The sequence below is a fragment of the Phoenix dactylifera genome, unplaced genomic scaffold, assembly GCF_009389715.1.
Source record: "Phoenix dactylifera cultivar Barhee BC4 unplaced genomic scaffold, palm_55x_up_171113_PBpolish2nd_filt_p 000007F, whole genome shotgun sequence".
In the NCBI taxonomy this organism is placed as follows: Eukaryota; Viridiplantae; Streptophyta; class Magnoliopsida; order Arecales; family Arecaceae; genus Phoenix; species Phoenix dactylifera.
The window spans coordinates 1,082,691-1,103,410 of record NW_024067666.1 but is presented as its reverse complement, the minus strand read 5'-3'; the positions used below and the strand labels follow the sequence as shown (position 1 = coordinate 1,103,410).

Genomic DNA, 20,720 nt, shown 5'->3' with positions numbered 1-20,720 from the left:
CTTATAAATTATCATATGCTTTATATTATTATTATTATTATTATTATTATTATTATTATTATTATTATTATTATTATTATTATTAATGTAATTTTTAACAAGAAATAAAAAATTTTATGGTTTAAAGTTTTATTTACAATTTTTTTTTGTGAAAAATAGGAGGGGTGAGAGAAAACCTCACCCGCGTAGCAGCCTCCACTAGGCCCCCTTCTACCTAAAAATGTTTGACGAAGGCCTTCCGTGGTATCCTTCATTGGGTTTCTCATTCACGTATGAGTACGTCACCCCAGCGCTATTTCAGTACCAGTGGACCAGAAAGTGCTTTCATCGTGTGTGTCCAAGTGGGTGGCATCCAGTTCCCATATTTAATCGACGCCCACATATTTTTTAAAAAATATTTAAAATATTACTTCGAGTAGCCTTGTAAAATTGTTAGAGTGGCCAATAGAGCCACGAAATGGGTGGCTGCTTATGTGGCTTGCCACTCCGGAGACATCCTATCAGCTACTTGTTTAGTACTTAAATTTGGGCTTCAATTTTTTATTTTACTATTGTCAACTCCGTTTATTAAAAAAAAAAAAAAAAAAAAACCCAACATGAGGAGGGAAGACTGTCTCTTTCCACGGTGGTGGTATTTGCTGACGCGGCTAATCAGCGGACCGACACCCCGGCATCCGATCGCCGCCCGCCAAGTTCAGCGCCGCCTCCAAAAACCCTCAAAAAATCTTTTCCCTCAGCCTTCTGAAAAAAAGGATGGCGCTCTCCTCCGTCTTCTGCCCTCTCCTCGCCTCCAAAACTCCGCAACCCAAGAGCGCCCCCAGCTTCCATCTCGGAACCAATGGGCTCCGCCCTCCTCCCAAAAGGACTTCCTGGCCTTTCATTCCTCGCAGCAATCGCGGCCGTTCGATCGGTATCAGATGCGAGAGGAGGGACGACTCCTTCTACATGAGGAGGTGCGTGGAGTTGGCGAGGAAAGCAACTGGGTGCACCAGCCCCAACCCCATGGTCGGCTGTGTGATCGTTAAGGACGGAGAGATCGTTGGCGAAGGGTTCCATCCCAAGGCCGGGCAGCCTCACGCCGAGGTATCCCACACTTCTCCTTCGCCTCTCTGTTTAATTCTTAAGTGCTTTCCCAGATGCAATAGCGTAGTCCGTTCTGTTTCCATTCTATCTGTCTCCTGCTATTGGATTTATAGTTATTGTTGTATCTTTAGTTCGCTGATGCGTTATTACCGAAGAAAAATGTAATCTTTGATTCGAAAAAGTGACCCATATAATTTATTTTCACATTTTTCTGCTATTGGATTTATAATTACTCCAGTAATTTTAGTATACTTAAGTGTTATTAGCTAAGAAAAATGTAATCTTTGATGTCATGTAATTTAATCTTCATTTTTATTCTGTTGAGCAAGAATTTGTTGATATTTATGTATTGGAAGAGTGTTTTTTTTTTTTTATGTGTGTGTGTGGGTCCATTTTGTTGTATAATTTGAGGGTGAGCCTTGGCACAACAAAAAGGTTTCTCCATTATAACTTGGGTGTCGCAGGTTCAAAACATGAAACAGGCTTTGCCCCTTGTTCGGGTAAGGCTGCGTACATCTAGCCCTCCCTATACCCTGCAGCAGAAGGAACCTCATGCATTGAGCCACTGTTTTTTTATTAACTATGGTGTATAATTTATTTGGTGTTTAGAATTTGGAACAACAGAAGAACTTTAATGATCCATAGCTCTTCTATAATTGATCCAATATTTTCTCCACTATTTTACTGAGGTCATTTTGTTCTATTTGCCGAAGTACTTTTCTATTATGTGATAAGTATTTTGTAGTATTTTATATTTCAACATCTGGATTCTGGACTAATATGTGCTGCATGTCTAGGTATCCGGTAAAAGACTTTGTCCATATCAGAGATAGCATGCAGAAATACTATATTTGTATTTGTATTAAGTAGCATTATACTTCTTTTTCCTCCTATTAGACTCCCTCTTGTACATTTTTTGAGTTTCATAGTGTATTTATCTGTCAATGTGTATTGTAAGCTTATGTTAAGTTCTATTGATTTTTCTTTTCCTCCTGATTTCAATATATAGAGCCATTATATGCTTATCATTAACAGCATTATACAGATGTAACTCATGGCACTAGATCATATTTACTGAAACATTTTGATCGATAAAATGCACATATTATAGCCATTTGTCCAATTTCCTTTCTGCTGTTACTCATGCATTTAGAATGTTGTGTTTTCTCTATGACCATTTTTCCCTCATGCCCACTGAAACTTAAGGGGTTTAAGGCACAGAAATCTAACAGACCAAGTTAAGATGGGGCTAAACTTACTGGACTCTAAAGATTTGGGTGATGAGCGCCTGACCATCTCGAAAAAAGAACAATAAGTTGATTCAACAAGATCCATTGAGTCAAATTGGGCTAAAAAGCCTTTGTGGTGCTCAAAATGGGTTCCATGCTTCGATATCTGTCAAAAAGAAGTGCTAGACTTACACTTGCACCAGGTGAAGGGCACCTATACGTGTTATGTGCAGCAAAAACTCTACTAAATGCTGTTCGGTTCCCAACTGTAAATTAGATGGGATCTGCAAAGCCATGAAGTTGTGCAGCTCATAACACATGTATATACTGTAGCCTACTGGCAAGTGCATCTTTGACATGCTTTCTGCCCAAGTTATCCAAATGCATTTCTAACATGCACTGCAAGTATCTTTAATGTAGTTCTAGCCACTGGCTTCCAGGTGCTGCTGCTTCCACTCTATTATTGAGAGGATTAGAGAAAAAAAAAAAGGTCAGCATGGAGGGTCTTTTCTGACACAGTTAAGGCAGCAATTAATCAGCATTTTGCCATCTAATAAAACTTATCATGCATCAACATTCATCTCTTCACCATTTAGCTGCACAACTTGATGGTTTTGCAGATCCCATCTAATTTACAGTTGGGAACCGAACAACTTCTATTATATGCTGTAGCCTACTGGCAAGTGCATCTTTGACATGCTTTCTGCCCAAGTTATCCAAATGCATTTCTGACATGCAATGCAAGTATCTTTAATGTAGTTCTAGCCACTGGCTTCCAGGTGCTGCTGCTTCCACTCCTATTATTGAGAAGATTAGAGAAAAAAATGGAGGGTCTTTTCTGACACAGTTAAGACAGCAATTAATCAGCATTTTGCCATCTAATAAAACTTATCATGGATCAACATTCATCTCTTCTCCATTTTGTTCTTTAGCTTCCACATGTTGTTGATGTGCTGGGATCCAGTTAGATGCAAAAGGTTAACGGTTGGTGCCAAAGTTTCATCATAGAAATTGCGCAACTAATTGCACTGCTGAATCAACATACATGAAGTTATATTTGATATTTGCAGGTTTTTGCAGTGAAAGATGCCGGAGATTTGGCAGAAAATGCAACAGCATATGTGAGCCTTGAACCCTGCAACCACTATGGAAGGACCCCTCCTTGTACCGAAGCGCTGATTTGTGCAAAGGTAAAGAAAGTGATTATTGGAATGGTGGATCCAAATCCAATTGTAGCTTCAAAAGGAGTGGAAAGGCTCAGAGGTTCAGGGATAGATGTTATTACCGGTGTGGAGGAAATGCTATGCCGGAAACTTAATGAGGCTTATATTCATCGAATGGTTACAGGGAGGCCATTTGTTACTTTGAGGTAAGGCAACTAGCCCTCAATCACTGATTCAAAAGAAAGAATGGCTATGGCTATTTTGCTTGACAAAATGAATGGGCATCATAATAGCAGAACCAGTGTCCTCTTTACATCCTGTTCTTATTTTATAGAACTTCTTAGACGATTGAACTTCACATGGTGGAAACAATCTATGTGCAGACGAAGTATGTAAACCTTTTGATAGATATATGTACTATGAAAGCCCTCCAGAACTTTATGAAATCATAAGAACTTTTCACCCGGTAGACAAATAATAAACACACTGGTCAAATTTTTAAAATTTATCCAATGTTTGGCATATTTTTTTAAAATAAATTATTAAAAGGCTGAATGAGATTGGATATGCAAGTATTTTTCTTTTGCGAGAAACCCTACACTATCAAACTACTCTATAGGTATACTTGATGGGCTGTAAAATAACTGCCTTATTTCCAGGAGGTCATGCTTCAGAAGGGAATCAAACATTGATTTCAGGAAGTTCATGCTTGAAAAAGTTAAAGATAAGCACTACTCACGTATAAATGATTGTCAATCTATTTCAAACCCACGTTTTGTTTTTTGTTTTTCTTAATGCAGTTGTCAGAAGCAGATAACCTTAATTTGTTAATCTCAATTATTGGACAAAAATTGACATAGATATATGATCTCTGATATCAAGGAACCCTGGTCCATAGAAAGAAAAAAGAAAAAAGGTCTTTTGTCCGCATTATAAATCATTGGATAAGGGAGAAAATACACTTGAGACATGTCTCTCACTCGTGGTGAATGCACAACGATCTGAACACACCAAAGTAGAGTATTGTTCTTTATGTTTCTTAAATAATAGAAAGAAAGAACTAGCCCAACAGTCCAGAAAATATGCTACGAAACCGTGATTGTATCTATCTGTTAAGCGCTGTTTCAACCAGAAAGTTTGATACATCTAGATTATATTTATATTCTTTCTTTTTTGTTGAAGAGATTTTTTTAACCTCTCGAGAAAATACAAGCAGGGACCTAGGCAAGGCCAAATCCCTCAAAATCAAAAGATAGCTATTAACCTATTTATGATAATTATTCAGCCCTATATTAAACCTTGTTTGGTTGACCATTCAGCATACTCATTGGCTTCTCTATACATATGAGTGTCCCTGAAGGTAGATAATGTCAACTCCAAAGTTTATATTGATATTCACCGAGTGGCATGATAGGTGGGGTCTCTTTATATTTCTTGGCTATTTGTTCTTGTAGAACAATCACAGTTTGCCTTTAGTAATGTTCCATTCTGATCGCATCATGCTGTGTAATCATTTGCAGTTGTTGAAAACTGCTAGGCTGATGAAAATGAAATTAAATGGCATGGACTCGGTTAAAAGGTTTCACAATGCGGCTCCAGTATGCAGGTGGTCGAGGTCTTGCATGGTGCCAAAGTGATATGCAGCCACTCTTAATTTGGTGCCTGTGTGGTGTCTATTTAGAATATTAAAAAATTAAATAGATTTATAATAGCGAACAAAAAGAGTACAGATATTTGAAATAGCTCAGTGAAAATTCACGGAAAACAGAAAAACGATAGAGGATGTGGAGGGCTGCATATTGGGGGGCTTGGACTTATGCAAGTCATTTGTTGTCTCATCATGTGGTTCACTTACATACATAGGTAGCCTAGACTTTTCTTTGTGGTAGTCGGGGGGTTGCATAGACATATGCAACCACATGCGCATCAGCATAGACCTTTTTAAAACAGAGCTGATAATTTTTGCAGCTATGCTTTTCCGTTTATGGTTTACAGATATATATATATATATGTATCTTTTATGTCTATATGAATTGCAGGTATTCTCTTTCATTCAACGGGAGAGTTTTAAATCAGCTTGGACCAGGAGCAGAAGAATCAGGTGGATATTACTCAAAGTTACTGAAAGAATATGATGGGGTTGTAATTTCCAGCAATTTGTTTCCCAAAACCTTCAGCTTACCAACATCACATGAGACTGGAGCCACTCAACCTCTCCGTATTATTATTGCAAGGGGAGTAAATTCGTTACACCTTCCTGCTCTCACCACAGAATCTGCAGGTAAGCTAGTGGTCTTGGCAGAGAAAACCATTACTGTGGAGCCTAAATTGGAAGATGTCAAAATAGTTGTCCTTGAACAGATGAGCTTGAGTTCAATTCTAGATTATTGTGCCCATCAGGGATTATGCAGTGTTTTACTAGATATCAGAGAAGATAATGAAGTCCTTAAAGAACTTCTTGATGATGTTCTTGATGAGCACTTGGTGCAGAAGGTTGTGATGGAAGTCTGCCCAATTTGGTGTAGAGGTGAAGAGGCCTTTTTGGCATTTGGTAGGAAATCATTTAGATTGAGGGACTTGGAAACAAGGACCGAAAATGAGAATGTTGTGGTAGAGGGATATATATTGTAGTTTCAGTGGGGTGCATTCCGCATTTTTTTTTCCGGCATTGTTAACTCCATCGCCATGTCAAACTATATGGAGCTTTTGAGATGTTAGGTCATTTAATAGGATATTGGGCATCCTATGCTAATTTTATGCATATGGCCATGGCCAACAAGGTGCTATTTTTAATTGCATTGCGAGCACAAAAAAAGAAAAAAACAGTCATTTACTCCCATCGAATTAAATTACAAATTTTGATTTGCATCCTGATCCTAGCTTTCAAGCACTTCCTGTTTGTTAATGTAAGACAGAACTAACCAAAGAAGTCTAGACATAGAAATGACATATATATGGCTGCTAAATGCCTCCATTGACATGAGAAGTCTAAACACCTCCAACTCATTTACAGGTGAACCTTTATCATACCAACACCTTGATGAAGGTATTGGAGGATTGATTTTTTCCATTTTGGATCAATATCAGTAAAATTCATCTTATGCAACTGCTACTATAATCTCAGAATGATCTCTATTCCTGTAAAACTATAGAAGCAGCTTTTGTGTGGCACCGATGCAGTGAATGTAGAGCCATTGCCTTGACTCTTCTGGTCTTCAGATTGTCTGGCTTGTGATGAAGTTTCCTTCCCTCTGATTGCTTTGAGGCAGTGGAACATTTGGCTGTTGTACTTTTTCATTCACATTCTTTTGTTTTCTGGTAAGATTCATTCACATTCTTTTAGGAAGAAAGATTCATAAAGTATTTAACGAGATAACCTGATCTCAAAATTACTAAATTAAAGCATTTTCTACAGGTCTCAACAAGTATTTCGCATAGGTTATCAAATCTGGAAGGCAGCTAATTTCATTACTAAGGAGAGGAAGTGAGATGTCAATAAGCTATATGTTTTTTTTTGAATAAAAGAAATGGACCATTATTTTTTATTCGTTACCCCAAGTTTGATTCCCTCAATTATAGCCTCCACTTATTGCTGATTATAATTTTAAAATTTTAAGTTATCCCTTCTGCTCAATTTCATTGTTTTCGCTCCAAACAATGACCACTCATGTTTAAGGGAAGAGAAAGACAAGCGCATATCTATACTTTCTGAGGCTAAGATTGGGGTATACTTGCGATAAAACTTGTTTGAGGATATTAATTAACCAAATAAATGCTTATAATGTTTTAGTATTTTATTTAAATTATCTAAATTATATCTAGATAAATATATTTTGGTTGGTGAAGAATGTTTATATTTCCTTAGTTAATAAAGAACTTCTAGTGGCACAGAGTAGCCGCAGAATCTCCTTTATGTGACGCGAGATTGGGAGGTACTTGCCGACTGTGTCGGCAAACACCAGGTGGCTGATAGGCGATGGACGGAGCATCGATGTGACTGGTGATCCATGGGTGGATGCTTTTCCTTTAAAATGCTGGCCGACTATGGTGGATACTGAGGCGACAGAGGGGCTCCGGATGTGCGACTTCCTAGCACCAGGGAAGGCAGAGTGGGACTAGGCCAGACTACATCAATTGTTCGGGGTACATCTTGCTGAGAGGATCCGATCCCTTCCAGTACCAAGATGTGAGAGGCCAGACGTCAGGGTTTGGGGCACCTCATGCAGGGCCAGTGTCAGGCTGGGTGATCTATCCCGGGTTATCCAGCGAGAGCATGAGCGGGGATCGGACTGCGCCTGGATTTAGAGGTCTGGGCTCCACCCGAGGGCAGCACTTTCCTTATGGAAGGTGACGTGGGACTGCCTTCCGACGAGAGCAGTGCTGAGTAGGCGTGGTTTGGGGATCCCTGCAGAGTACGGGGCTTGCGATGCAGAGGAGTCTGTGGACCATATGCTATTCCAGTGCACTTGGGCGAGGTCGACATGGCAGTAGACAGGGGTCCCGGAGGAGGCGTGGCGTGAGCGACGACTTTTCCTATAGATGATACGACAGTGGTTGGCCAGTCCCAGGACATGTCAGGAGGCCATCAGAGCGATTTGCACAGCCCATCAGATCTGACTGGCAAGGAACGCTCGCACCTTCGGCAAGCGCAGAATGTCGTCGAGGTTTGTTGCGGAGTCTGCTCGAGCACTGACGATGGAGTCTAGACTCACCATCCCTTCAGATACACCCTTGATAGCTCGGAACACCTGAGGTTCCTTCTCTGCTCAGGCAGTTCCTCGGACGGTGTTTTTTACTGGAAAGCCCCCACCTCCGAGCTTCCTTAAGGTCAACTTTGACGGGTCGGTGTTGGATGGAGGTACGCAAGGCGGGGCATGCTTTGTTATACGAGACCCTCATTCCAGGGTAGTGACAGCGGGCGGTTGCCGGTTGTTCGACATATCAGTTCCAGAGGCGGAGTTGCGAGCTGCTAGGCCGGTCTTCGCCATATGCAGTAAGTGTTGCGGGCCAGCTCGATCATCTTGGAGAGCGATTCGGCTACAATTATTGGGTGGATTCGGCGGGAACCGAGTGGTGAGAGCACAGACCACCCTCTGATCCGGGACATTGGGATGATGGTGAGGGATGGTGTGGCCTTTGAGGCCAAGCATGTATTCAGAGAGGCCAATGGGGCGGCTGACTGGGTGGCTACATACACGGCCCACCACTCAGGATACGCCCTGTGGATAAGAGAGAGGGAGATGCCACTGGCACTCCGTGAGATTGTGTATTTTGATTTTCTTGGGTGTATTCGTACACGCGTTGTATGAAGAACCCGTTAAAGCAAATAAATAAATAAATAAATAAATAAATAAAGAACTTCTAGTGAACCAAAAATTAGAATTAAAATTTTGACATCTATGAATATTTTTATACCTTGAGAAGACATTTAAACTCTTTTGAAAAATATAACTTCAAAAGCCTATTTGCACCCAGCACCCACACTTGTTTGCCTCCCAAATTGTTTGGCTCTCACTTTCTCTTGTTTTTATTCTGCTCCTTATCTCTTTAGAAATCTAAATTTCAGTCTCTCTAGAATTGATAACCTGCTAAAAGTGGATCTGTTTATCTCTTAACATGTTGATCTTTATCTATACCTTTATCTCTAGAAGTGGTAGCCGGCTGAAATGGATAATTCTTTTTTTTTTCTAACCCCTTTTTAGTTAGACGGTGAAGTATTAATTTACTTTAAAATTATCAAAATAAAAAAAAATGCTGAAGTTAATCCCTTTATATAATGTGTAGGAAGTATATTGCTGGATTAAAGCTTTAGTCAATTTACTATGTTTATCTTTGGAAAAAATTAAATCAAGCTTGAATCAAGTTATGTTTCAACTTAACTGTTTGATTTATCCTTAAATTGCTTATGCTCGTTAGGATTATCGAGCAAATCAATTAAGTTTATATTCAGCTCGTTCAAAATTAAGTTTGAATTGAGCTCAAAATAATAGTAGACAAATTAAGTTTGATCCAAGTATTCAAGTTAAAAATTATTTTCAAACCAACCTGGATCATATCTAAGTTCAATCAAGCTCAGCTCAAATTATACCCCTAATTTGGCAGCCAACGCTAGAACAAAGCAGCGTTCTTGATAGCCAAAGGAAAAAATAAAAAAGAAAAGAATCGTGGTGCTCTTACTTTTAGCAAAAAATACAGGAGAATTTTGAAGGGCTATTATCCAAATAAAAAAGAAAAGAATCGCCGTGCATTGCTTCTGATCAGCTGGCCAATTTATCCAAATCCAATGTCCTCTTCAGTCCAAAGACCAAGCAGCATCTCAAGATTGGCAACTGGAAAATCCTAGGTATGGAGGAGCAGGTTCACAACTAGAGATACCTGTATCTATTACTGGGAGGAGATTATGGACAACGGAGTGCCGCGAGATCGAGTAAGGCATAGGCTGAAAGGGTGGCAGGTGAGAGCACTCTCCATGATGGATAGAGTGACTCAGTCCTGGCCTATCTGCTGACTCACATAGCTATGCCCAGGGCTGCACTAGTGAAGGTGGAGCAGTTATTCAAGAACTTCATATGGGGTGCGCACGATGGGATTTCATCTTATCGCTTGGGAGGTGGTTTGTCAGCTTCGAGACCTTGGGGGTCTGGGTATGTGCTCTCTGTTAACGAGGAAGGAGGTGATGGCAGCCAAATATATTGCTCAATTCTTGCTTGAGCCGGACAGCCTGTGGAGCTTCCTGATGAGGGCCAAGTATGTAGACCAGACTTGGCGTTTGACTTCCAGGTTGATCGTCCCAGCTCTTTCATTTGGTGAAAGATGTTCTCTCGTGCCCCAGAGGTGATGGCCCGAATCCGGTGGACAGTTAGAGATGGCCAATCGATTAATGTGGTCAACGATTCTTGTCTGTCGGATATTTCTATTCGATCATGGCCCACCATGGTCGATGTGGAGAGCTTGGGCCTTAAGAGTGTGCGACCTATTTAGGCCATGTGAAAGAAGATGGGATGTTGTACGGGTCTGGAGCCTTTTTGGGGATCAGTTAGTGAAGCAGATCCTAGCTATTTCGATGCCTCGAAGGGGAGGAGCTTACAACAGGACATGGAGCTCGACTTGCAGATCTAGGGTGAGAGTTAGCTATCTTGGGGAGCTGTACAAAGTTGAAACACCTCATTCGTTGGATAGCGGCTGGCTGTGGAGGCTCTATGTTCACCCGTGAATAGCTTTATTCCTTTAGAAGATAGCGTGGGGTTGCCTCCCAACGAGGGGAGTTTTGAGCATATGGGGTGTGAGTCTCCACCCCACTTGTGACTGGTGCTAGAAGGAAGAGGAGGTCATTGAGCACGTGCTGTTCAGTTGTCTGAAAGTAGCTTAAGTGTGGTAGGTGGCAACTAGGGTTTCTTGTAGTCTCCATCCTCGGTTGCATCTTTTGTTGATTACTTGAATGGATCAACCAACAGACCGATCATGGGATATTGGGGTGTCATTGCCGCCTATGTTGCATATCACACATGGCTGGATAGGAATGCCAGAACCTTTTAAGGAAAAAGGTAAAGTTTGAGGACCGTGGCTACTACGGAGATTATTTTAGCATAAGAGTTTACTCAAAATCAAGCTGTAAGGAGGATCTGGGATAGCTAGCGGCATCTAGAGCCCCCACTTAGCTCTTGGAGCGACTCAGACGATTCTCGTCTCTTGGGAGCCTCCATCCTCGAGCTTTCTCAAGGTAAACTTTGTGGGAGTGTGCTTGAGGAGGAAGGTTGAAGAGGTGCTGGGTTTGTAATTAGGGACGTCGACTCCAAACTGATCGCAGTAGAGAGGAGCCGACTCTATGATATTTCTGTTTCTAAAGCCAAGCTCACAGCTGCTTGGGATGGGATCATTTATGCACGAATCAAATTAGGGTCTGAGCGCATCCATTTAGAAGGTGACTTAGTTACTATAATCAGGTGGATCCAGGGCTACATGAGAGCATGAGACGAGCACCCGCTGCTACAGAACATCAGAGATCTCGTGAGAGACTGTATGCCTTTTCAAGTTACTGATGCTTACCAAGAGGCGAACATCGCAGCTAATTGGGTCGTCTCATTTGTTGTATAGCACTCCGACGGTTAGCTTTATGAAAACTACGAGTCTACTCTAACCCTTTTTCGTCACTTTTTTTTTCTAATTTTTGTAGATGTATTTATGCTAAAAAGATATGATATTTCCGGCTTAAAAAAAATTATTATTATTATTGTGTTTTGTAATATATTGGACTTGGAAGGACTCCCGTACGAGAACAACTCTGCGGGCACCATGCAGTTGCTTCCGTGCGACGATCAACCTCAACGGTCAAATAGTAACGTTCGGATTCATCCGGCTGAATTAAACCCAAGAACCAGGCCCCAACGGTCAATGGTTTTAAAAAAGAAAAGAAAAACTAGCCGTTGCACCCGATAGCTTTCCATTTCTACGCCCTTCCTCTCCGCATCCCATCAGTGATTTATTTCCATTAACTCTCCTTCGCTCCCCAGTTCAAAGTAGAAGCCAGCAAATCTCCAATTCCGGTGGGACAACTTCAGCCATGGCAACCAGATGTCTCTCTCCTAATCCATCCAGGCCCCTAAACCTCAACCCCAAAACCCCAGATAGCAGCGGCAGCAGCATCAGAAAGAGCACAAACTCTAATCCATTCAAAGCTTCGAATCCCTCAGGTAAAGAGCACTTCTTTAAAGACTACTCTTCTTGAAGATTTTCTTTGTATCCTTCCTTCGAAAATTCCCGGCGTTGATTTTATTTGTGATTTCCCTTCATAGATGTACCTCAGAGGAATTCAGGATCCAAGTCCGGGGCTGTGCCTTCATCTCCGCGTTCTTCCTTTGAGCAAAAGGAGAATGAAAGGGACCTGAACTGCTCAAAGACAGCCAGGGTGAGATCCCCTGTAATGCCTTGTTTGAAGGGTGTCAAGAACTTCATGGCCCCGACAATTTCTACCACTTCCAAGGCCATCGCTGCATCCCCGAAAAGGAGAATCCTCGCAGAGAGGAACGAGGTCGTCAGGTCTTCTCTTACTTCAGTTTCTGATCCACATGAATCTCTTGCAATGGAGGAGGTTGTCTCGAAACCTCAACTGGGTTGTGCCCCTCATACCCTCCACCATGATGCTGCAAATTTTTCCAAAGTTCCATCCGAGGAACTGGGTTCGAAGGATTCCGTGCCGAAATCTGAAACGGCTTTCGGTTTCCAGGAAGTCTCGGATGGCGCGGGCTCCACGAAGGTAGACCTTGAAGTCAAGAACCTGCAGCCTGTCATAGCTTCCTCCTTTTCTCCTTCACCAGCTATCGCTCCCCTGGATGCCGATCCATCCCTGCCTCCTTATGATCCCAAAACCAATTACCTCTCCCCAAGACCTCAGTTTCTTCGTTACAGACCCAACCATAGGATTGAGCACTACCTCAGCAAAGAAGGTCATTTGCTTGATATAGGAGATGGGAAGCAACTTGAGGATAGCTTTCCCTCTGAAAGCTGTGAGGCCACCTCCAGTCGGACTGAGGAAGTACAATCTTCTGACTCGCAAAAGGATTCCGAGGAAGTGTCTTCTTCCAATGAGGTGGAAGTTATGAGAGCTACTGATGCAACCCTTGTTTCTGAAACTGAATTCATACCCGATTCAAATGGCAAACATACTAAATCTCGCTCTTTCGTAAAATTTAAGTTCATTGCCCTTCTTCTGGTTCTGCTCATCCCATTCCTTCTTGTCCCCTCATCTGATTCTCCGATCTTATCTTCTACTTCTGCTTCTTCCGTATCGAAAGCCCCAGCATTATGGTTTTTTGAGGTTCTGCCTTTTAGAAACCACTTGACTGCTTCTAGTATGAATCTCCAAGAACTAACTAGGAGCTTGGGAAAATGGTCAATTAATTCATTTTCTTATTATACTACTGTGGCTTCTCTTCCGAAAGAAGAGGAATTTAGTTTGCTTTATGTAGCTAACTTAACAACAGCCTTAGTTATAGATGAAGGTTTAGAAAAATATGAACAGTTTATTGGGACAACTGAGATGGAGCAAGCTCCTAAGAAAAGTATGGGAGAAGAGAGTCATGAAGGACATGAAATAGAGAGAAAAATTGAAGTGGAGGATTCAGGAGCTGCGCAGGATAATGATGCTGAATATGAGACAGCGAGGATGGAAACAAAGCGATCTGAAGATTTGAGAGAACATATCATGGAATTGGATGAGGAGAAGATTGAAACTACTGAGCTTCAGGAAGATCTGAAAGAAGACAATAATGCTGTGGAATTTGAGATGGTGGATAATGTTGAAGGGGATGCTACGAAAGATATGGCACAAGGAGGTAATATTCAAGGCATTGAAGATCAGAAGAATATTGAGGTGGATAATGTTGAAGGGGATGCTACGAAAGATATGGCACAAGGAGGTAATATTCAAGGCATTGAAGATCAGAAGAATATTGAGGTGGATGTTTGCCTTTCTCATGATCTTGTGACTGAAACTGGAACAGTAGACAGTGAAGAAGATGGTGGTGATTTCAGTTTCCCTTCTCAAACCAAGCCTGCTGATTTTGATGGTCACCCGGTAGTTGGCAGTAAGCATCAAATCTCCAGTAGCCCAAAATCAGAAGATTCTACAATTTATGGACCCGAATATGAGCTTTCAGTGCCATTGGCATTGGGAGTATTTTTAGCAGCTGCAGTTCTGGCAGCATCCCTGGTTTTTCTGCATATGAAGCACAAGCATACTGCTACAGTGGCGACGCTTGCGAAGCTTCCACCACCCAATAAATTGATCTCTACATCAATTTCTGGTAGCAGTGAGAACAATAAAAGAAGATCTTATTATCAATCTCCAGTGGATGTTGAGATGGTTGGTGACTCTGGTCCTTCAGAAGTGAGCACTAGTCTGTGCAACAGCTCATTCTCTGGCCGGGGCAGGACAAAGAGAGCCAACGAGGAAGAGAATCTGAGCAACGAGAGAAAGCTGAGGAGGGATTCTGCGGTATCATCCTCCTCTTATGGAAGTTTCACCACTTATGAGAAACTCTCTGCTAAGAAGGTAAGAGATTATTATTTTCTTCTTGTTTTATGGCTGAGATGCAATGTGCTTGCTTTTACTGTACTTCAAAAAAAATGATACTGACTTTAAACTGCGTTTTTTTTATGTGTACATAGGGATCTAGAGATGAAGAAGAGGCTATGACTCCAGTTAGGCGATCAAGCAGGATAAGGAATCAAATTAGATCTCCATGAGGAGAATATGAAGCCTTACTCTAACTGTTTATTAATCTCATCTGATGTGTTTCAGTTCCACGTACTGTTTAGCTTCATTTTATTTAATCAGTTGTGTGAAGGTAGTGTAGGAAGTGTTCAATGAATTAATAACAGCTTTGTGCTGTTCTTTTTTATTAACAATTAATCTCATATACTTTCCCCATTTTCTCAAGTCTATTTATGTGCTGTTGCCTCATGTGTGCATGAAGAGAACTGTTTAGGGGGGCCTCTTGTTACAGTGCATAACTATCTAAATTCATATGAGAGCAACATGTTCATTTGACTATGCTGTGTTATGCTCATGACAGATATATGTGAAGTGGAACCTGACATAATAGTCGGATGTTAAAGGATAATGCGTAAAATAAGGAACCTAGACATGTGGTAAAGAAAGAGATGGAGACTCTTTGGAGGATATATATATATATATATACACATACACTGAGGCATATAATTCTAGTATGAATACATCTAAAAAAAATTAGAAAATAACAAGTCGTAGCTAGGAAGAAATACAAACCTTGGTGAAAGATTTACTGCAGAGAAAAAGGAGCACAAGACCCATAGCCTGAATTGGAGGTGATGCGGCTTGGGGCCTATGATTACTTCAGGAACGAGCATTCCTCTCTTTTTTATTTTCTATTTTATGCCATTCCAATGCATCTTTCAAATAACCAGTAAAAATTAAATCCTCTTTTGAATATATACCAGTTTATGTCATTTTCTTTTAGTTAATAGGATCACAACTATAGACCATATATAAAGCTTACTAATTTTTTCTCCCTCTAATCAAATTTAATTAAAATCTATTTTATAATACCTGCATATTATGGCCCATCGAACCCAAATAATTAGGGTTGGAAGCCATATTTCACCTGAAGGGATCTACCTAACTCAAATTTGACCCAATATCAGCACGCATGGCTCTAATTGACTTGCTGGTTTGTTTGGCGGTCAAGCACATTTAGTCCTTGGCTTTTTATGACATGAATATATAATAATCCATTTTGATTGTTTTGAACTGCTAATTGCACAAGTAAAAACTATTTATATTTAGATCACAACTCAAATTTGTTTTCAAAAATACAATACCGAAATCTGTGGCTCATATTTTATTTCTAAAACTATACTTATATATTTCTGAAAATAATCAGTTTCTTTCTACATTTTCCTCTATGTCCAAATCTTGACCTGACCCGGCCGGACTTGCTGGTGGGTCGGGTCAGCTCACCCGTACCCGACCCGCGAACCCAACAGGTCGGGTCTAGGCTGGGTCGGCTCGGGTGATTGGTAACATCACCTTAAGTCCATCAGTTGGACGGCGTAGATGAGTCGCGGCTGTGTGATCAAAGGCGATTTATAATTCCAGGAATAATAAATACCGGCTCCGCGTACCCTCGGGTTCTCGCCACCGAAAGCTAGGGTTTGGGTTTTTCGAGTCGTCTGCCTTCGATACCAGCGAAGATGGGTCACTCCAACGTTTGGAACTCCCATCCTAAGAACTACGGCCCTGGATCCAGGGCTTGGTATGATCCTTCTTGTTTCCTAATGTCGCTAATCTTCTTCGACTCTTTGTTTTCTTTGATCTTGTTGCTTTGTTTAGCGATTTAGTTTTTGATTTCTTTGGCTGCGTTTTTTCGTGAAATTTTGATTCTCTTTGTAATCTAGGTGCTTCAATCTGAGATATTCTTGATAGCAATTTATATCGGTTAGCTACATGATTTTGGGAAATACTAGCTTGATTTGTTTTTTTTCTTTTTGAGTTCGAATCTCGAGGGATTGAAAGATTATAATAAGAGCAAGAGGCCATTAGGATTTCCAGTATCAAACATACATCATTCCGAATCCTTCGTGATCAAGAAGATTTTTTTCCTCCGGGGGACGTTTGGGGTATATAACAGTATATTTGTGATGCCTTGGACTGTAGATTTTTTGTAAAATCATTGGGGTATATAACAGTATATATGTTATCTTGCTTTTTTGTTTTTGTATGCCAAAATTTTATTTTGTACGAGCTGAAGTCTTGATCAGAAATATACATGATCTGAATATATCCTATTTTATAGATTATTCATGTACTCTGGTATAGCTGCCATCGTCAACCTTTTTATCCTCTTTAAATCTTCTTGTTTTGGTTATCCTATGCTCTGATGCAGCTAATTGTCCTTAAAATAAGTGATTAAAGCAGACAGCAGATGTCTATGCTAACCTTTCCTGTTTTATTGGTTAATCATGCACATTTTACCAAAAATTTGATGAAAGCCTTGTTTTCCCCTTTTAATGCTTAAATCGTCTTTTGTGGATGTCTTCACAACGTTCCTGATGTATTTGTTATATTAGAGGGGTAGTGTCCCTAAAATAAGCTATGTGCTTCGTTGTTGTTCATTTAACGCATGGAAGATTGTTAATGGATAAGTTTGTTGTTTTTCTTCTATTTGTTGCCAGCATTTTCTTGCTATAACCAACCTTGTACTTGTATCTTGCAGCCGCGTGTGTGGCAATCCACATGGTTTGATTCGGAAGTATGGGCTCATGTGTTGCAGGCAGTGCTTCCGCAGCAACTCCAAGGAGATTGGCTTCATCAAGGTATATAATTTTGAATGTGGGGTTGGTGTCAAAGTTTGAACATTGGGTAGATGGATATTGCATCTCTCCCATTTGGTTCTTGACTTGTTGGGTCATAGATTTTAGTTACAACAAGATGATGGTTCTGTTAGTTTTTAAGTTTTATCCATTTGGTGCATTCTACCTAAAAAAAGACTAAAAGCCATTTATAAACATACCCTGCTACTTATTTTTCTGGGTATGGCATTGATGCTTTCTGAAATAGCACTTTAAATTTCTTCATTACTTTTTAGAGGTCTTCTCATATAAACTCTTGCCCTTTTTTTATGAGTTATTGTTTTCTTCATTTGTTAGCTTTTTTTTTTCCTTGGCCTACACTTTGAACTTGTTTAGGTTTGCTAAACTCTAATTCTATCATGCATGTTTGTGACTGTGTATTGGATCTCATGCCCTTTCTGTTATATACTTCAACATACTGGAGTGAATCCTGATTCAGGCTAGTTATTCTTTATGAGCTTAATTCTTTTTTGACCGTAATCTTGTGCAATTGATATACCACTAGCTAGGCAAGTGTGTTATTATGTTCGGTATTATTAGTTCACTTATTATGTTGTTTGAGTATTGCAAGTGTCTAACCGATATTTGTTGTCACTTCAGTATCGTTGAGAAGAAGAAAGCATGCCTGGGACAGGCAATAGAGGAAGAAGAATCGCGGCTATGGTTTCCCATTGAATTGCTTGTTAGTTTCTTAAGTATGATGGTTAATGAAGACATTGTGGTTCCTTGAAAGTAATTATTGAAGTTTGTTGCTCCGCCCCCCCCCCCCCCCCCCCCCTCCCTCTCTCCCTCTCTCTCTCTCTCTCTCTCTCTCTCTCTCTCCTGGATTTGGTAGAATCTGCAGAGTTTTCATTTAAATGTGATGGTTCCTCTTCCTGATTTCATATGTTGTCAGCATATGGTAATTTGGTAGCTTTGTGAAATTTACTTACTGTTCCAAGCCTTTTTTTTGTTTAATAATTATGTAGTGTTAAAAGGACTGACATTGCTGGGGTGGTAGTGGATCGATCTTGAGCTTGCCTCATCCAATAGAAGAAAGATTATCATCGGACCTTTTGACTGACCCAAGAGGGCCAAGACTGAGCTTCTCACGAATGACTTGTCCATTACTCGCCTATCCATATCATCTTAGTAGTCTAATATGGTCAAGTGGTATAATGGGTCTCTGAAAATGATCATGGTCTTAACCGTGATCGTAGTTTTCAATCAAATCTTTGATGGAACCCTTAATATTCCTCAAGTTGGAATGCATGTCATACGTACTCAACTTGTGAATTGGCAGCATGGATTCAAACAGCTTCTGGTGGCTCGGTAAAATTCTTCTCCTGATTTAAAGTGGTTGCAATCAGATTCGATGCGTTTGCTTTAGTGGACCTGCAGATACAATGTGCTTCGTGGCAAATCACATGAAATAGTCCTAGTGAGCTGCCCGAAGTAGTTCTTATACCTGGCTACAAAAGATACCGAGACAAACGCATGATAGAATCATTCGAGGCCGATCCATATACGTATCGTAAGCTGGTCAAATCATTTCCGTGTGTTTGGTAAGCTTCAAAGTTTGTTTCGTGAAGCAATGGGCCGAGTGAACTTTGAGAGCACAAATCTTCGATGGTCTCAAAATTGTATTTCCATTGACAGTGTCGAGTGCCAAATTTGGTCCAAACAACTTCAATGCAGGGAAAAAATATTTGAGGGGTCCAAGTTCTTTAATATGGTAGTACCAGCTTTCGAATAAAATTACTGGGAATGCTATGTACGGCAAGCGACGTAAACTAAAATGGTAGTAAATGAGAGCAACTAGACCAAGTCAGATTAGAATAACCAGTTCGTGGTTGAGTATATGCAGCAGTTTGAAGAGCGAAAACAACTTGGCAAAGCTATTCTGCTTTTTTGAATCCCTTGTGGTCTTCTATTTTCTTCTGTTTTTTTTTAGGAAATACATTGGAGCGTCTCGCCATCAGGGTTGGTAGAGAAATGCCAACCAGCTGATGGCGTTTAAGCCCATGGAGTCTTGCAAACCATGATGTTCAATGACAGTCCTCTATTGCTTTATTGTTGCCCGAACCTAAAAACTATTTGGATGAAATTTGTTCCAATATGTGCCTTGTTTTTGTGGATGTACCAAGCATGACTATCTTTTTATGTTCTTCCTGCTGGTCCTTGCATCTTTTTTAGAAACACTGCTTTTTCCAAAAGCTTTTTTTTTTTTTTCCCATTGCACATATGTAGGTTACTATCTACTTTTCGTAACATAATCGTAATTAGTATTTGATGAAGGGTTCCAATCCTGTTGGAGGATAAAAAAGAATAAGACGTGTGCTTGTGAGAGTTGTGAAGATGGAAGAGCAATGTAATGTTCATCAATAGATGACGAAGTTTTTCATCAATTGGCATAACTTAGAACTAAGGGTTTTTTACATAGCAATCCCCACGAGCTTTGTATTTGCATACTTTTTTCCTTGTGATCATAAAATTTGTTGTCATAGGTCCCTTGAGTTTACCTAATGAGACTCGTACTGTATGCTCATTGTTTGTTGTTATTAACATACATCATTTACCTTTTGGTACTACCTCTTTCAAAGTAAAGCACGCTCTATTATCGTCACTTTCATTTAATTCATTTGCAGATGTAATATATAAAACCATTCTTTTTTGTGACTATAATAAGTAAAGACCTTGAGTATAATCTAAACATCAAGCGTCTTTGTACGAAATGACTAACATGTAATGACATTCATCGTCATATAGGAGCCATTAACAAGCATCAGTTTGTGGTACCGACTCTTTCGATAGTAATCCATTGAGTGCTCTATTCCTCTATACTTTCATTTACTTCAATTGCAGATATAGTATGGAAAACCAGTCTGTTCTATCACTACTGTAATTATGGATGTCCTCGAGAATCACACTAAATATCAATTGTCCTTATAAGTACTAGCTCTTATGCGAAGATATATATCCTCATACAGAAGCTCCTGCTATGCATTGCTTAGTTTTTAGTACCGGCTCTTTGCAAGGTAACCTACAGAGCAGTCTATCTTCATCATTTCAAATTTTATTCATCCCTAGATATAATGTAGGAAAAAAAAACGTTAGGTTTTGCCACAGCGATAAGTAGGGATGTCCTCGAGAATCAACTAAACTCCAAGTGTCCTTATGAAGTCACTAACATGCAACAATGTTCATCCTTAATATTGGAGCAATTGACATGCATCGTAATACTTGTAGTACTGGCTCTTTTGGTAGTATCCCATAGAGCACTCTATCCTTGTTATTTTAATTCAATTTATCTGCAAATATAGCAGGGAGAACCACTTTGTTTTACAACTTTAGTAATTAGGATTCTTTTTCAGTTTTC

The 20,720-nt window shown here is 40.2% G+C and overlaps 3 protein-coding genes across 5 annotated transcripts; all 3 read left to right on the top strand.

The window, feature by feature from the left end:
- The first annotated feature begins 633 nt into the window (after positions 1-633).
- On the top strand, positions 634-6,343 carry LOC103705345 (riboflavin biosynthesis protein PYRD, chloroplastic). Its single transcript, XM_008789009.3, has 3 exons — positions 634-1,083; positions 3,383-3,681; positions 5,515-6,343. Exons 1-3 carry the CDS (start codon positions 754-756, stop codon positions 6,104-6,106), a joined length of 1,221 nt encoding a protein of 406 aa, XP_008787231.2. The 5' UTR covers positions 634-753; the 3' UTR covers positions 6,107-6,343.
- Positions 6,344-11,906: 5,563 nt separating this feature from the next.
- On the top strand, positions 11,907-15,006 carry LOC103705346. Of its 3 annotated transcripts, none has more exons than XM_017842321.2 (4): positions 11,907-12,165; positions 12,268-13,760; positions 13,845-14,525; positions 14,642-15,006. In XM_017842321.2, exons 1-4 carry the CDS (start codon positions 12,036-12,038, stop codon positions 14,717-14,719), a joined length of 2,382 nt encoding a protein of 793 aa, XP_017697810.2. In that variant the 5' UTR covers positions 11,907-12,035; the 3' UTR covers positions 14,720-15,006. The 3 variants fall into 3 exon arrangements, with proteins under 3 accessions (XP_017697810.2, XP_017697811.2, XP_008787232.2); XM_017842322.2 differs by having other exon boundaries at positions 12,268-13,844; positions 13,929-14,525; XM_008789010.3 differs by having other exon boundaries at positions 12,268-14,525.
- Positions 15,007-16,108: 1,102 nt separating this feature from the next.
- On the top strand, positions 16,109-18,304 carry LOC108511225 (40S ribosomal protein S29-like). Its single transcript, XM_017842334.3, has 3 exons — positions 16,109-16,266; positions 17,227-17,326; positions 17,963-18,304. The coding sequence occupies exons 1-3, from the start codon at positions 16,205-16,207 to the stop codon at positions 17,969-17,971; spliced, it is 171 nt and encodes a 56-aa protein (XP_017697823.1). The 5' UTR covers positions 16,109-16,204; the 3' UTR covers positions 17,972-18,304.
- The last annotated feature ends 2,416 nt before the right edge of the window (positions 18,305-20,720 follow it).